At 37.2% G+C, this 17,712-nt stretch overlaps 1 protein-coding gene across 2 annotated transcripts in view; it reads left to right on the top strand.

The window, feature by feature from the left end:
* QSER1 (glutamine and serine rich 1) overlaps window positions 1-15,456 on the top strand; it is a 36,225-nt gene extending 20,769 nt beyond the window's left edge. For both annotated transcript variants that reach the window (XM_085223841.1, XM_010710684.4), the window contains exons 5-13: window positions 1,571-1,860; window positions 3,362-3,478; window positions 4,074-4,207; window positions 6,064-6,275; window positions 6,843-6,980; window positions 8,124-8,221; window positions 9,583-9,735; window positions 10,710-10,805; window positions 11,370-15,456. In XM_085223841.1, coding sequence (XP_085079967.1) covers window positions 1,571-1,860; window positions 3,362-3,478; window positions 4,074-4,207; window positions 6,064-6,275; window positions 6,843-6,980; window positions 8,124-8,221; window positions 9,583-9,735; window positions 10,710-10,805; window positions 11,370-11,510 — 1,379 coding nt within the window. In that variant the 3' untranslated portion in view covers window positions 11,511-15,456. The remainder of the gene's footprint in view (window positions 1-1,570; window positions 1,861-3,361; window positions 3,479-4,073; window positions 4,208-6,063; window positions 6,276-6,842; window positions 6,981-8,123; window positions 8,222-9,582; window positions 9,736-10,709; window positions 10,806-11,369) is intronic.
* Window positions 15,457-17,712: the final 2,256 nt, after the last annotated feature.

The raw sequence follows: 17,712 nt of genomic DNA, 5'->3' as shown, positions 1-17,712 counted from the left end.
TACAAGTAAATGTAAGAGAAATAATAAGAATTAAGAAGCATTTTAAAGAAGAAAGTGGTGACTTTTTTTTCCACCTTGAAAGCCAACATGTGGACAGCCCACGGTTTGAATGTCTCTTTCTGATTATCTTAACTCACTTAAGTCACACGGTGTGTACGGCTTCCGAAGGAACGATTTCAGAGGTTTCTTTTGTTGTTGTTGCATGGGTATTTGTATTTACAAGGCTTTGCTTTACAGTGCTGTGATATCCTTATTATTAATAAGGATGGCGTACTTATGCTAGTAGATTCTTCAAGTTCCTGTTTTGTTGCATACAAGACTTTGTACAAAACACAAGATGTTTCATAATGACTTCTTTCCCACACGCTGGCGTTCTGCAGATTTTCTAGTCATTCCTCCCTCTCTCTGTTTGCACACAAGTATGGAAAGACAAAAATTAAAATGCAGTCATTTGTAGTTAGTATGAAGTGTATATGTTTATTTGCTGTTCTGAAGAATATGTAAATATACTTGGGGAACTAGTGATGCTGTGTCTATTAAGGCTGTTACAGTCTTCAATGAACAAATAAAAATAACGTATTCTAATAATGGGACACGATGTATGCAGAAGTAAGTATTTCATGGCTTAGCAGTTTTTAGTGAATTGATTTAATCGATCTTCCTGTGGTGTACAGCTTCTGTATTGACACGATAATTTGATATTTTATTTTTATTATTTTTTATCAAAATGTTGCATTTTTTCTGTTTGTTTTCAACAAGTCAACAATTAACAGTGTTTGCAAAATAACTGTAAAATGGCCTTCTTAAATTTGAAGGCGGTTTTCTTAGTGAAATTAGTAATTAGCCTGTGGCTTATGTAACCTGATTTCTTTTTGATTAGCGAATAAATGTTGAATCTAATATGTATGGTAGAGTACTGAGCAATATTTAAAAGCATCCTAATTTTTCTCAGGTGGGAAAGAATGGTCATTTTGAAGGGTGGGAGTTTCCTTTGGCACTGAGATGTAGAGAAGAATTTATTTCTCTTCTCTCTCTTTCTGTCAGTTCTCAGTACTGCTGTTAACACTGACAGGTTATCAGGATATTACCCAAACTGCAACCTGAAACTTGCAGTTACGTTAGTACAAGATAGAATTGGTGAATGTTCAAAAGCTTCAGGGCAAGTGTTCTCATAGTTCTTGTGTATTTCTCTCTCCTTACTCCAATTTAAAAAGGCCTTACCTACCAGCAGACTGGAAGCACCATTCAGTGTTGTAAGTTTTGTCACACAGAGCAGAGCAGTATTTTTGTTGGACGTGTCTGTAACTATAAAGTTGTTTCCTGAGGCATTCTTTGTTGTTATTTCTAGATGCTAACAGATTTGTCTTTAATACAATCAGGGGTATATTAGCTACAACATCTTAATTTTGGTAATGGCTGAGTTGTGACCAAGTAAACGATCATATTCAGCTCTTCACATAGGTGCGTTGCTTAGAATGTATACTTTTAATACGTATTGTAACAGAGAAAAGAAATCCAGTTCCCATCCATGTTGCTAATTCTTGATAACTTATTTATTTATTTGCTTCAGAAGCTGAAAAAGTGGCAGTCGTTTCTGCTGCCTCCACTGCTGCTACAATAAAGCAGGAACTGCCACAGATGACATCTCCTGCAGTCAGTGTGCAGGAGAAAACGAGCTCAGCTGACTCCTTAAAAGCAGCTCAACAGGATGCTGGGACTTGTGACCAGTTAGCAAAGATCCAGGCGACTGTTGCAATAGAAGGAGGTACTGAGGAGGAGAATACGGACAGTGGAGGAGAGGGCATGTACAGAGAACGTGATGAATTTGTAGTGAAGATTGAAGATATAGAGACACTAAAGGTAATGTAAATATTTCCTATGAGCATGGGGAAAATACCCAACCAAAATAAAACACCAAAAGACCTCCGTATTAACTTAGCTCCAATGAACTGCTGAAAGGGGAAAGGCTGCAGATTGATGTTCTGCTCTGTTTGCTGCCAAGTTACCTCAAAGGTAACTTTCTAGTGTGGGCTATGAATATATTTTGAATGTACACGGCCCATTTTATCCATAATAATGCAAATCTCTGTCTAATAGAAGTTACTTCTATTAAAACTTGGAGTTACTTTTTTATTTTTTAATATAATAAAAATTTTCCATGGGCTATTGAGAGGCCTTTTGTTTTCCTTTTTAAGATTGCATTGGGCTCTCAGGGATAAGGTTTTAAAAAAAATAACACTTTTTTTTGTGGATAGTCTTGGAGTTGTCTTTTTTTCTTTCTTGGGAGAGGTTTGGATTTAATGTCTCTGTAAGTTTTAGTGGTTCCATTGGAATGGCTTCCATAAGCAACAAGTACAGCTTGTAAGGAGCTTATAGGGGAGTTCCTTATTGCCTTTTTATTTCTTGCTGTCGGTCCATTTCACATTCTAGTGGATGCTTACCTTTTCTTTTCATCTTATCATAGTCTGCAATTCTCGTATCAGTGCATGCTGATATTTTTTATTACTTATCTGTGTTTATCCTCTCAAGCCAGAGTTTTACATTAATTCGCGTAGCAAATTAGTGTTACCAGCTTTAAAATAAAACATTCTCTTGTCATTTATAAAACAGTTCAGGTTTGGTGGATTTTTGTTTCTTTTTGTTATTTAGATGGTCCTCAGAAAGTGCTTCTATACTTGATTGCCTGTTTTCCAAAAAGAGTTTTTGAGTTAGTATTTTACAAATTCTCTAATAATTTCAAACCTGTTTTCAACGGAATTTTCTTTTATATTTATTTGATTAAGAAAAGTTTTCCAAAGTCAATTCTGGATTAAAGTTGAGCTGAAAAGTCTAGTTCACTTGTTTGTATTGAATGCTGCTTTTTCATGTCACCATGAGCATCACACTGTAACGTCATAGGTACTGCAGACTTGCGCTATGGAATTTCTAGGGACCCTGGAAACTTTTCTTGCTGCTTGTTGTTATTTTTGCATTTTTGTTAGGAAAGTATTTCATAGAGCAAACGGACACCAAATTTTAAGGAAGTGTCATATTTTAAAAACTGCAGTTTTGTGACTCAGTTGCAGGATCTGCTAGTTCTGACACTGAACAGAGGCAGAGCTGTTTGGTACAGCTTCATCTCGGAAGGTGAAGCCTGTAGACCATTATGCTTACTGTAGTACATGTCATGCTATCTCAATAAAAATGGCATGTAATAAGCAGTTGGAATTTGAATTACCTCTGTTTCCATTTTATCCCTGGATAACTTGCTCAAAAGAAAAAAACAACAACCAAAAAAAAACCAAACAACCAACAGTGCACAAACACACACATGAGATAAGAACAAGTATTGTTATTAGCAAATAATTTTCTGTTCTTACAGCTTGCTTTGCAAACAGGAAAGGAGCCTCCAGCTATTTGGAAAGTACAGAAGGCCTTACTGCAAAAGTTTGTTCCTGAAGTGCGGGATGGACAGAGGGAGTTTGCTGCTACCAACAGTGTGAGTTTAATGTTCCTTGTGAAGATACATGGCAACTAAATTCCTTGATGGAAGACTAGAAAGCAAAATAACATGCAGTTCTGAAGCAACATCCTTAAAAGCATCCTTAAGAAAAAACCCAGCTTTTCCTCCTACTCTAAAATTATTTCAAAATATATTAATGGTAGATTCGTACAGATTCGTGGCTTTGGGGCATGGATTCTTTGTTAGTGTTGAATCTCGGTGACGAAACAATTTTTCACAACTGGAATAAAGTGAGTGGAGGCAGGCTCACGAAGCAGCTGCTTTCTGTGGGAAGGATACATGTAGGGTAGAATTCAGCCAGTAACCTTTTGGGAGCAGGTAATCCTGATAACAGTAGAGCTGTGGTTTATTAAAAGAGGGAGAAAACGAAGCCCAAAGTACCTCTGGCCTCATTTTCACATTACAAGCATTATTTGAAATCCATTGAATAATTCCTGTTACATTATAACTGCTGTGAGATGGCTCATCACTGTATGTGAACTGATTATTTCTAGCATTTTTCTTATTGTTTAATTATTAAACTAAATAATTCTGCTTAACAGAAGCACTTGAATGTTATTTTTTTTCCTAGTATCTTGGCTATTTCGGAGACGCCAAAACAAAATACAAACGAGTGTATGTGAAGTTCATTGAAAATGCAAACAAAAAGGAATATGTTAGAGTATGTTCAAGAAAGCCACGAAGCAAGCCTGTACAGTCTGCAAGGTATTTTATTTCAGCTTGCTGTTTATTGTCATATTGTTCGTGTATTAGGAACCTATTTTAATAAACAAGGCTTACAACTCAGTGCTATCTTAATTCATCTTTAAGTGGAAACTGGAAACTGTATTTTGTTTTAAGAAATGAGGATAAATTGCTGTCATATCCGGACTTCCTTACCTGGAATCTCTGGGTTCTAATAATCATGAATTTCAGAGGTATTAGAGCTCTGTATGCTGTGTGGTTTTGTGTTCTTCTGTACTGATACTCAGCATGTGGATAGAAGCCTAATAGAAGCCTACAGGCATAATGATTTTTATTTATTTATTTATTTATTTAGCCATTTTCTCCTATCTTGTTGATTCTGCAAGTTAGGTATGCTTTATGGATTGCTTTAGTGACCAACCTGACCCAGTATACTGTAAGTATGCTTCCTAAGGTCTTTGGTGCTGCTTTTTGTGTTGGTTGGACTTTTGCAAAAGATTATGGAATCTGCATTATGCAGCCTTTCCTGCACTTAGTTCATCTCATCCTCTGTAGCTTCGGATGCTATCAGAGGCTTTTCTCTCTCTGTGGCTTTTCAAATTTAACGTAGGTATTTTTTTTATCAGACATTATTAAACAGTAATAAAAGAAAAATAGCATTTTTCTTTCAGGCAGTGACTGGGTTATAAGTCCAGTTCCCTTCTCTCAAAGAAAGCAGTTCCATCACGTAACTGATTTTATAAAATAATCACAGTCTACTTAGAACTAGCAGGGATTTGGGTACCTTTTTTTTTCCTCTTGGACTACAGAAAACTGTTCCAGGACCTGTCTGTCCAGTGCTCTGAAACAATGCTGTCTTTTAGCCAAAATATCAGGATTAGCTTGTACCCATGTTTACTCTTTCCAGCACAGTTTTTTGACTTTTATTTCTGCTTTTCCCCGATGTTCTTACTGCACTGATGTATTTTGGGAGAGCCATCACATTCCATTTTAGTATCACTAAGCTGGATTAAAGCTCTTTCACATTCCTCTTCTAAGGCAGGCTTTCCACTTCTTGAATCATCCTACTATCATCTACTGTTTCTACCCATTTCAGTTGGAAGTCTCCATTTCTGTCAGATGACTGGAATTCACAAGATTCCAGAAGATATCAACAGTGTTAATAGTACATTTCACTGCTTTCACATTTGGATGAGAAATTGCTTGACACTTCCCAGACCTGTATTCATCCCATATTCTCAAGGCTGTATTGCATTGATACTTAGCAACTGACTGCATCACACGGTTTTCTTCTGTTGTTTCCAGATGATGAGTTCTCAGATTATGATAAATTTCTACTGGTCCTAACGTACAAACTTTCCTGATTGTTCTCCTGTTTTGAGTGCTAGGAAGAGAAAGGAGAGGAGTTGTCTTCTTCCTCCTTGCAGTCCTCAGTTCCTGGTGCTTCTAATGGAATTATCATCCTTGTATTGATACAGTATCCCAAATTCACTTTGTCAGCCGGGATCATTAATTGCTATTATTTGTTCAAGTCTGTCAACTCTGATTATTTTTCATTATAGTCTGCTTTAATATTAGCCCCAATATTCTGTAGCTTGTAAGTTCTACTAATATTGGGCAGTTTGATCTTGCTGTGCTTGTCATCTAGCTATAAAATTGACATACCGTTTAATTATAGATAATTGAGAGTAATTATTGAGCATCATATTAAAAAAAGTGGCATTATAGTGCATATGTGCTAGGTACATGTGACAGCAAAATAAGTGTGTATAATCCACAGGGAATATCTCATGGTTAAATAAGCCAGCAGCTCTTCTCTTAAAGTGTGGACTTGTGTGGTAACTGTTTCAATAAAGATGTTGTTCATACTGTTGCAGGACCATTCATTGCAAACCTAGTAGTAGCAACAACAAAGCACCTGATCCACCAACCCCAAAACCAGCAGCAACAAAGGTCTCTTCTGTGAAACCCAAAGCTAAGCAGCCAAAAGTAAAGGCTGAACCACCGCCAAAGAAAAGGAAAAAGTGGAAAGAAGAATTCTCATCTTCCCAGTCTGATTCTTCACCCGAGGCCCAAAGTGAAGAAGATGGTGAGTGATACGCTGTGGTTGGCATCTTAACCTACTGGAGCTAACTGCAAGTGATCTTGTGGGAAAAAATCTTGTCGATTGTTCTTAGCCTCCAGGGGAAAACAAATTAATTATTAAACAAACTTGACATTGCAAAATGGAGTGCAACAGCTAACCTCATCTCTAGTTTATCAATTAAATATATTTTTACTTCTTAAATGCCAAGTCTGAAGTAACTCGATGAAGTTATTTGTTACCCCTTTGCTATAAGGCTTTCATCTACGATAATGGAAAAATAAATGTCTACGTCTCCTAAAACACAATCATTTGAATACTGGTAGGTGAAATTGTACTTACAACAACAGCAACAACAAAAATGTACCATTTGTACCTAATTTGTTGTTTGTACCTGTTTCGTTGTGTGCTTAGTTTCACTGTTATTTCTTATTGTAATGGATTTTAATCTCTTGGGATACCAGTAGGGGTCACTTAAGTTTTATGAGAGAGAGCCTCCAGTTTTCAGGAAAGCACGAAATATTTATGGAATACTTAGGAAAGAAAAGTCACCCTATTGCCATTAATTTGCAGAGCTTGTACCTCCGCCTCCATTTGTTACTCGCTTTCTGAACACAAGAGCTATGAAAGAGACCTTTAAGAGCTATATGGAGTTGCTTGTTAGCATTGCCTTGGATCCAGACACAATGCAAGCCTTGGAAAAGAGCAACGGTACAGTATGTTAAAAATTTGTACGATTCTGTTAGATTTTTGGGTTTGTGTGTTTTGTATTAGTTTCTTTGTTTTATTGTCTCATTTACTTAACATTCATGTGATAAATTTACTGCTTGTGTAACGCCACGAATTCAGATTAGGGGAGGTGCACGTGCGTACATAAACGTATCTGTCAGCACTGTCTATTTGAGGAATCAAAGTAACTCAGAAATGCTGTTTTGTCAGCTTTGTTAGGTTTGACTTGTCAGATCTGAGCTCTTTTTTATTGTCTTTTAAAATACTAAAAATATTTCAAATTGCAGTGTTACAGGTATGTGCTTTTTCTTGTAGTTAAATTGCCATATTACTAGGTAGTATTGTTTCTTTCTGCCATTAAAAATTGTGCTTTTCTTGCTTCAAAACCTTGAAATTTTGGTCAAAGACAATTGTACTCTTTTCCCATGAGGGAGAAAACTTCTGATGGACTTATTACTATGGTGGATTCCAGAAGACAAAATTCAAAACTATTCTATTTCTCAAAAATTAGTAAAACACTCATGTGTAAAGTTAAAGGTTCCTAAAACCCAATGATTTCACCTGCTGAGTTGCAGGTTGCTGTTTTCCACTGTATTCAGTTCACCTGTATTTAAATTAACCTATTTTCTAGGCTGTTCTGTCCCATTTTGCTCTGGCTGTGCGTCAGTGTACTTACTACCTCAAGGATCTACGTGCCCTGTTCATTATGTCAGTAGTCCCACTAAAAGCAAAGACTTTGGCTTTATAAACAAGGGTCCCCTTATATCAGAGAATGTCAAAAACATGCATTTTGTTTTCATAAAACTGCCAATTTTATTGCGCAGGAGAGGATTGTTTAGAAAATGGTTTAAGATTATATTGCTCTCTCTTGACTTTATCCATTTAGCAAAAAAGAAGTTAGAGAAGGATCTGAACAGCAGCCAGCAGTTAACCTGCGTGATACCTACACCACAGTCTGACTGGGGGGAAAAAATCTCACACTTTAACAATCTGTGTATGAACAAATTGCATTCTTTTCGAGTTCTACTCTTTATGTTAATAGGTAGAAGAATAGATTGGATAGGTGTTGTCTCATTACTGTGTGTCTCTTAATAATCACGTGTTACTTTTTAAACTGTCATTTAGATGAGCTACTTTTGCCTCATATGAGAAAAATTGATGGCATGCTGAATGACAATAGGAAAAGGCTGCTTTCCAAATTACGCTTGGATAATACTTTCAAGGTATTCTCTTGCAATTCTAAGCTTTTCACAGTATTACTATGAGCCAGTCATTGAATGCGTACCATGCAGGCACAACTAAAAACCCAGAAGGCAAATTTGTAACAGAAGTGAATAAGGATTTGAAAGAGAGATGCTATAAATTCAGTGCTTGTGTGTGACGTTTGGAGAACATTTGTGATCGAGGTGTTTATACCACTAAGGTAAAGTTCTGGTTTTGCTCACCATGTTTCTCATTCATTTTCAAACTCTTGTCTTTATCACCTTCTCAAGTTGGCCAAAAGCAAGTCTGTTTGCCATTCCTTCTAGATTGGCTGGTTAAGTGATTTTATTGCTTAAAAATCTTAATACGGTTGTACCCTTAATAGCTGGTCTATAGAGGTCTGGACATGTGAAGGAAATATTGTGACCAGGGTAGCTTGAAACCCAGACAGAATGATCAAAAATCAACTCATTTGTGAACTGTTTGACACACAGGGAAGGGCTGCATGTTTTCAAAACTTAACACAGAGCCTCAGAGAGGGAGGATGTATTAGTCCTCCATTTTTTGATTTTGTTTGTGGTAAAAATTCCGTAAAGTTCTGTTAGTAAAATACTTCTTAGCTGATGTGTTTAGTCTGTGCAGAGAAAGAAGATAGGCCAATTAAAGTAGGCTATGAATTTCTAGAATTCTAGTTACATTCACGACACATGCGAAATGAGAAGTTGCTTATTATGTTTTTCCTCAGTTTAAGGGAAAATAAAATAGTGCCTTCTGTAACACTGGCATATAATTAACACTTCTTGTTCAGTTGGAGTTTGTAACTAATGTGATAGCTTTACTGTGTGTTCACTCAGAGGCATCATATCAATCATATCTCTAAAGGTAGCTTAAGCCTAACTTTCACAATAGGAGCTCAGGAAGTTGACTGAGTTCTGGGTCTAAGCTAAGGAATCTGTGATGTAAACTGCAAGATAAAAAGCCCTTTATGTTTGTCTTCTGTTATGAAAGTACCAGCTTGTACTTGAGTTAATATTTTATCCAAAAAATGAAAGATAATGAAACAGTAATGTTTGCCAACATGTTTGTATCGGTGAGGAAAATGTTTGATACTCCTGTAAGATTCGGGTTAATCTGACAAGGATGAAGCCTGCTTCTATTTCAGCCGAATGAGGCAAAAATAAGTGAAAAATACCATTATCTGGAGTATCATTCAGTTGGAATATGCACTCATAAGTGTGGATAAAGTGATTTTTTGATCTGTGTATTATCTGTATTTGTTGATACTGTATTACTAAAGAAATCAGACACTGACGTTAGCAGCCAGTGGGTGCCTGCTCTTGAACTTTACAATCAATCATTTTTCTTTATGTTCTCTCTAAAGAGCGCTTTGGAAATCTTTCCTGAACTCACAGTGATCACTCGGGATTCTAAGACAAAAAGTGGCGGAGCATCTGTGTCTAAGATCAAAATGAATGGTAAAGCTTACAACAAGAAAACACTGAGGGCCTCTAAATCAACCACTAAATTAGCACAGGTGAGTGTTCAGAGGGTTTGCTACTGCTGCCAGCTGACCTTGAATGTGATAACTGTGTTTGTGTAAAACACTGTTTTTTGTAAGGTTTTTTTACCTAAAATCTTTGTTGAACGAAATGCTTTCTCTGTTTAAAAACAAACAAACAAACAAAACTAATGAGTTATATTCCAGTGGTTTTTATATTCCAAAGTTATATTCCATAAAATATAACCAAACATTTAAGAAGGATTACCCTACCTGAATGCTTGAACTGCATTGTGGTGTTTGCACCTCTTTACTATATTTAGACCCAAATGCTCTTATCCTGTATATTTGTACATTTATGCATTTTACACATTTATACATTTATCCTGTGTATTTATACAGGATGTCTTCTGTGGCAACCACTCAAGTTTGCAGAAAGATGAAGTAGTAGTGCTGCCTTTCTCGTGCAGGCAGTAACTGGTCTGTGCAGTTGGATGGGAAGGGAGAGGCTTGAGATGTACGCTTTGTTTCTGTAGCACTCCTGGAGAGACCCTATAATTGGGTTTTGCTAAATACTCGCCTATTCCTGACTCACAGTGGCAAAAGGTTTCTAGATAAATAGCCTCTAAGTAGAGCTGATCTATACTTACCTAATGCACAGTCTGTATGCTTTTTTGAAATGCAGCTGTTTTGATAGGAAATAGTTAACCTTCCTGTAGTAGTTTTCGAAGTGGTGTCTTACTAGTCCTTGACTTCAGTGCATTTGGAAGCACTGGAAGCATTCTCAAAGCTGGTTTTAATAAAATGATTTTGTAGGGAACGTGGAGGTACAAGATAATGAGAATGGCGTAGTATAAATTTCAGCATTCCAGAATGTCAAAGCAATTATTTGAATGAAGTATTCAATTTCTGAACTGCTGAAAAAAAATGACTTACAAAATGCCATGTCTGTCATGTCTGTCTTCAGACATAACGTGAATTTACCTGAAAAAAAAATGTTGTTTTTGCAGGAGTTTACGGTAGATCCAGAAAAAATACAGCTGTATTCTTTGTATCACTCACTCCATCATTACAAATATCATATATATCTCACATGTAAAGAGGAGGTAAGTATTGCTGTTTTTCTGAGATATTTTTACAGTTGTTTGGGAAGTCGAAATACAGAGGCACTGTTGTGCTCTTGATAAGTGAGTATAGATTGCCATAAGGAAATAATGAAATCCACAAACAAAAGGGTATGCTGAGTGCCTATGTTGCCCCTGAAGGGCACCACTGCTCATGATGAGGCTGATGAGATGAGGCTGAAGAAATTTGTGTGCAGTCATTTTGCATCAGGGTAGATTAGCATTCTTCATGTTCTTCAAGCAAATTAAATTCATTTTAGTAGCTTATGTAACTTGTGAGATCTAGGAGCCGCTCTTGTCTTCAAATGCCCACTCCTTTCTATTTATCTGCAAATCCAGGTAGCAGAACCACAAGAGTTGAGGTTTGGCTCAGCTGTTAAGAGAACAGCTTGGGGAGGGCTTTTCTTTGTTTTTAAAGTATAAAGGTTTTCTTTCAAAGAAGGATGGTATTTATCTACAGAATGTTTTATAAAACAAAAAATCTGAAATACTGGCAGTCTCATATGTCCATATGTATGCGCATTTCTCTCTTTCTCTTCAAAATAGATTTCTTCTGTTCAGAAGAAGAGTGCAGATCTAGGACAGGAAGAGATTGTGCAGCTGTGCATGAAAAATATGAAATGGGTGGAGGATCTTTTTGAAAAGTTTGGTGAACTTTTGAATCGTGTCCAGCAGAAATGCTCGTAACAGAAATGTGTTCCAAATCTCCCATTTTTCTTCGGCACTAATCTGATGGAACAGAAAGCTCAGAGAGGGGCTCTGATTTCTTTTGCAAAGCCAGGCTGCGTTCTTGTTCATAGGCAGTTGTATTTCTCTTTGTGGAACTTTGTGCCTTGGCTCTTGCTAAGGAAAAGTGATGCTGGCAAGGAAATCAGCCCTTTGGAGATGGAACTGAACGTAACCCTAACCACATTTTTAACCTGAAGAATTTTTTTTCTTTTTTGCGAACTATCGGATAACTTAGTTTTATTTTCAGAAATGTTTTTTGACAAATGATAAAGCATGCACTACATATTCTTTTTTCTTTATTGCTAAAAAGATATCAACACTTAAAACACGACAGATTTTTCCATCTCTGACTAAGCAACAGAAAAGTCAGCATTGGGTACGTGTGTCTGGCTACCAAATAGAGTTTTGTACATCTTGTGAACAGAGCCGGAGCGACATCAGTTTCTGTGAACATGTATTGCCATCGTCAAATCCAGAAATGTCATGATGCTTTATGGACTCCTTTTACTATTGTCACGTTCAGGAGACTGAACGTGGAGTTGGTGCAATCCTATGACTGCTTTTTTTGTGTGTCAAATTATATTGTAATGAAAGACAATGACCTTAACTATTTTCCCCGTTTTGAAGAAAAAAAATATTTTCCTTTATACTGTGTTTTTTTTTTCTTTTGGAAAAAAAAAATTCAATTGTACATTTTATCTCACTAATAGTTGTATTTTTCACAGAGAAAATATTGTGGTTAAAATTGTTTCATGTATCTTTGTAATACTTTCCATTGTTTTCAGTAAATCCTATTCATTTATATGTTGATTTCATATTGTAAACTATATATCTCGAGGTAACCCTTTTGTTTATACAGGTTTGCTTCAGTGTTAGCCAGCATAATGCATACTAGACTAGTTTTGCTTTAAGTGTAGTTGTGTTAGACACTGCAAGTATTTTCTGACACATGAAAATAAATTTCTTACTAAACTAGCACTTGATAAACTGAGAGTTTAAATGAGGAACTACTATATCTTTGTCAACAAAGATTGCTGATTGAATAGATTACGTGCAGTGTTAAACACAGCTTACCTAGTTGTTCGTAGAGCTGGCAGTTGCAGAGCTGTTCTCTTTTTGGTGCCTTTCGAATCTTCAGATTTTTTCTTGTAGCTTTTTTTTTGTCCCTCCAGTTGAACAGTAGTGCCACTAGTCATTCTCAGACAATGAATGTAATGGGCTGTAATCAGGAGAACATTTTCTTTAAATCTGCCAACAGAATGCCTTACTGAGTCATTCAGAATGGATATTTACTGGGGTCCTGAAAAAAGAAAGAAAAAAAAAAAAAAAGTCGTGTTGTTCTTTTCCAGATAACATAGGAAAAAATAATTCCTTTAACTGCCACTTAGTGCCTTAATTTCAGCCAAGAAAGCAGGGTTCACTATTCATTGGCCAAATGAAATAATGTTCATTGCCATGTGACCTTTTTTCCTGTTGTCTGTTTTTATCCTATTTAGTTGTTAAACATTCATTAGACCTTAGAACTATGAAGAGTTTAATGAATAGATGTAAAAATGCAATTATTTGATCTCGAGTAATCGAATAGGTTTGAATATTAAAGTATGTACAGAATTTTAGCTGACTAGTTTTAGAACTGTATAGGATGTTTACCATATTTCCAAAGCTATTTGTCTTTTAAAAGCAATAATTCTCCTTTAAGACTTGTATGCAGACTACAGTGAACAGAGCTGGGTGTGCACCTCTGCCTTTTTTAAAGCCTCGTCATAACGCGTCTGCTTTAAAAAGGGAGGTGGCTATCGAGTCAATGGATGCGTTGTGCTACTGTGATGTCTACTAGAATCAAGGAGAGTGAAACGGGCTTTTATTTAGGAAGAATGTGCAGAATGTCAGAGCAGTTGTGAAGCTAATTCATTTTTACAGCGTAAGGAAGGGTAGACGCGAGGATTGCAGTTGTTTCAGTCACGCTGCGTTGAACCAAGTGGGAGCCCAAGTTTGTGGTTAACACGTGAAGCAGAGTTGCCAACGTCGGTAGTGATCAGCTGAAAATCAGTTTACTGTAAATATGCCAACTGGAGACATGGTAGCTATGTGCCTCTTGTACCACTTAATCTATAGCATGAGTTCCCAGACTTATTTGGGGTATTCCCTTATTGGCAGGGACAATGGCAGCAGCACTTCCTGGCTGCATACATACAAGAGAGGTATTTAATTGCACAGGTGGTGTTCTGTTGTCTCCTTTCGGTGAAACAACATAGTTTGGGAGTTCCTGGTCCGTATTGCTAAGAATGGTTAGGATGCAGGCTGAGGGAACGGGAGTTGTCTCCTTGACTGTAAAGAACTCATCGGACTCTTTGTCTCCTTTCCCTCCCTCATATGACTGAGAGCAACTAACAGAGAAATCTTATTGCTTTCTGAAAGATTTCTACACCACTACAGCTCCTCTAGAGTTTCAAATCTAGAAGTAGCTTTAGGGAGCTGTTTGTTTTCCTTAGGAAGTCCTTAGAAACTGAAGAAGAAAGAGATGAGAGGGTTTTGGAGTAGTTTGTCCCCATTTAATAAGAAGGTGATTTCTAGTGACAGCCACCTAGATAAGTAAATAAAAATGGCCAGGGTGCTCTGCAGTGCTGGAGAGGATGACCTGGCTTATTTTTGGCTGGATTATTCCCCGGGACAGTTAAACAAGCACTGTGCCTGTAGAGAAAAAAACTTGTCTAATTGCCCCAGACTACTGCAGATGTAACAGAGCTTCCATCTTTGTCTTGGGCTACAAAAATGGTGGCTGCATTTATTAGTTTACCATTGAGGATGAATAATAGCGTGGAACTCTCAAGTGTGCGAAAGATCCTAAACAAGAGTAAAGTTTTGATAGTGGGATTTAAAAAGGTTCTTTTTATACTGAAGCAAAGTTAGAAAAAATGTCAATGTACAGAATTTTTCTTGCACAAATACTTTGTTTTGTTGCGTTTTAGATAACTCTGCACCCACAGCTCAATCTTCTTTTTCTTGAAGCAACAGTGACGTCCTTACCCTTTAACATCTAACAGTGGAAATTGAGCACTCACGTCTGCGAGAGAAGATGCACTAGGAAGGAACAGAACCCTCTTTAGACTACGAATTAGCAAAGCAGAAATTACACTAATTGTGTGATGAAATATTATTATTTTTTATTTCCACTGTCACTTCCTTTAGTGTGGCATCCCTGTTTACGCTGGGTTTGTGTTGTATTGAAATACAGTATTTCTCTTAAAGGCAGGTTTTCTTTCAGATGCTACTTCCAAAGTTTTGCTAGCAAAACATAGGAGACGAAATTGGATTGAAAAGCTGTGTCTGAAAATGGCTAAGGACTTCAGGATCTTCAGAGCTCTGTGATGTGTATCGTATTCGTATGTTGTCTAAATGAAAAACTACTTTTTAAAAAGGCAAATCTTACAGGCTGTCTTCCAAGTAAATGATTTCCGTAAGGGAAATATATTTTAAATATTATTTAAATATTTACTACTATTTAAAACGATTTTAAAACAGAAAAGCTAAAAGTACGGTCACAAAATGTCGGTGTGTCATTGGTCATTTCATTTCTCATTGCTAACACGTGACATTTGGTCTCTTACTCTGTCACACACACGTGCATTGCGGAGTGCACGTTCTGTCATATCTTATTGTTTAAGCTAATCCTAACATGTCATTGTTAACACATGCATGTTTTCTGCATATCTCCTCTACGTATGGCAAAAAAAAAAAAAAAAAAGATGCTAGGGCTAATAACAGACACTTTATATGTTCTTAGTCCAGATTTTCAGGTGGTCCGTAATACAATGTATGGAAATGTGAAAAAGAACACATTTTTGTACCATTTGTGATGTTATTAACTAAACCCATTAAAGTGAAAACACTTTTTAAACAAAAACCTCATAATTCTCAGTCATTTCTTATTAAAATATTGAGACTTGAAAAGCTAGTTTGTTGGAGAGAAAATGGCAATTTAGACTTTTATGATCTCAAGATGAAAAAATGCAGTTCTAGTTCTTTTTCATTATATAACATGGATTGAGGAACTTTTATTACATTTCTGAGTTCTGAGTGCTTTGCATTCATTGTCACAGTCGATCTGCCAGTTATTAAGCTGATGTGAGAAATGATGAGCCAGAAAAGAAATGACTTCTGTGATTCGGTTGCTTTATTGCTATCCTGTTTTATATCCTGTTTTATTCACGTTCTTTTTTTCTTACCTAGAACACTGTCTGTGTACATATGGAGAAAAACGGTGCTGGAGGGCTTTTGTCTTTCCTCCTGCCCCCTTCACTTAAAGGGAACTGCTCCAGATAGCTTCTTTGCTGCACACAGAGGGCTGAAATGCCATATAACCTCGTTGCTGGCCATAAGGTACTGGTAGGCATTCTCTGAGCCGCTTACTCGAATGAAAAAATGAATGTGAAGGGCTAAAATATTTTTATAATGGTCCTCTGTGTTAGAGCTGCTTCCCAAACCAAAATTCAATTCAAAATGCTGCTGTACTGCTATGCTTATTCTTCCACAGGTGTTTCTAGTTCTGATTATTATCAGATTAAGTCTCTGTTGACTTCTTTTTATTCTAGGTGTATTACTTAAAATCTTACCTATATAATTGGGAGTATATGCCACAGCATTTGGAGCCTTGGAGGCTTGCGATAGCAAGAGCTTTCAGTATAATTATGTTACTTTGCATCATCCTCCTTTCTACCTGTGGTGCTGGCTAATATGATTTCTTCGTGCATTAGTTACCGCATTTTTACAGCAGCAACGAAGCAATTGCTGTGATGACTGACTAAAAGCTAAAGCACCGTGTTTCATCATGTGGTTAGGTCACATTAGTAGCTTACTCAAAGCTCTGGGAGAACGAGGATTTCACTGAGTAAAGTAGCCTTGGTGGATTCTGAAACCTTCCAACTTTTTGCTGTTGGCCAGCATATAGGAATTACTATTCTTACAACTTTGGTAACGGAAGAACGAATAAGAGAACGCTTTTTATTTGCTTCACTGCCAAGTCCAACAGTTGTTAAACAGCCAGAGAGATAGCTTGACTACATTCGATGGACTTTGCACAAAAGAAGCTAAAGATAACGTTTACGCGTGAGAATCCGAGTGTTGCAGTTCTGGAATCAGCTGGTCAAAGTAGAGGAGAAAAGAAAGGTTACTTGGCCAAGACTTCTTTTTTCATTCTGCAAGTTAGTGACAAGGCTCCCTGCAGGCAGTGCTTCCAGAGCCCTTCCTCATCCTCAACTTAGGAGCCTGATAAAACGTGACATAGGTTTTGACTCCTGCACGTTGTACAGTAACATAAAAAGTGAATTATGGATAAATGGGAAAAAAAAACAAAAAAAACAACTCATTCCTCTGCTCCAGAACACAAGCCTTACACTAAGTGTAAACGGTGATAGAATTGGTACATAGTTGTTTTCTAAATAAGTGAAAATAAATGGTCAACGTCAGGAATTCACTTAGGGTTGATAAATCCATCTAGAGCTCTTGTTCTTTCCTCCTCTGTCCTTTTTTTAAATCTGCTGCTACTGTCCTGTTCAGCAGGTGCCACTGCTGGCTGCTTACTCCAAGAATCAGGGCCATAAAACTTGTCCCTGCAAGTTTAAGTTACCATCACGCTGTGCTTCAGCTGGAAATCACTGCTGCTTGTTTGGCTCGAGCTCGGGTCCTCCTCAGCTGTGTGAATTTGTGAGAACAGCTCTTTAATCACTTCGTGGATTTACCTGAACCCGCTTTCAGTTAATGTATTTGGGTTTGTGTTGCAATGTTCAGGCAGGTACTTCAGCTCACCTGTGAAACAGTAACTCCCAATGGGGCAGAGCAGAAGGAACTTGTGGCGTATCAGTGACGTGTGTCTGACGGTGCTGCACACCGCGCCTTCTGCTGCATCAGGTTTCTGGAGTGCAGACGACAGCGAATCTTTACCGTTCTCCAAGGAGCTTTTACCAGACAGAGCTGCTAGGACCACGCTGTGCTGAGCACATTTAGGCATACCGTATTCCATCTCTGCTTGTAATAAATGAATTAATTGTATAAATGAATGTCTCAGAAGACTTCTGCAAGAGTTGAGAAGTCCATTTAAGACAACAATCGGTATTGCTTATTGGGAAAGCAGAGGCACATGCTGTGTTTTTGGTCACGCTGC

This window comes from Meleagris gallopavo, chromosome 5, assembly GCF_905368555.1.
Source record: "Meleagris gallopavo chromosome 5, MGAL_WU_HG_1.1, whole genome shotgun sequence".
NCBI classification, from domain to species: domain Eukaryota; kingdom Metazoa; phylum Chordata; class Aves; order Galliformes; family Phasianidae; genus Meleagris; species Meleagris gallopavo.
This window is presented reverse-complemented; position numbering and strand designations above follow the sequence as displayed.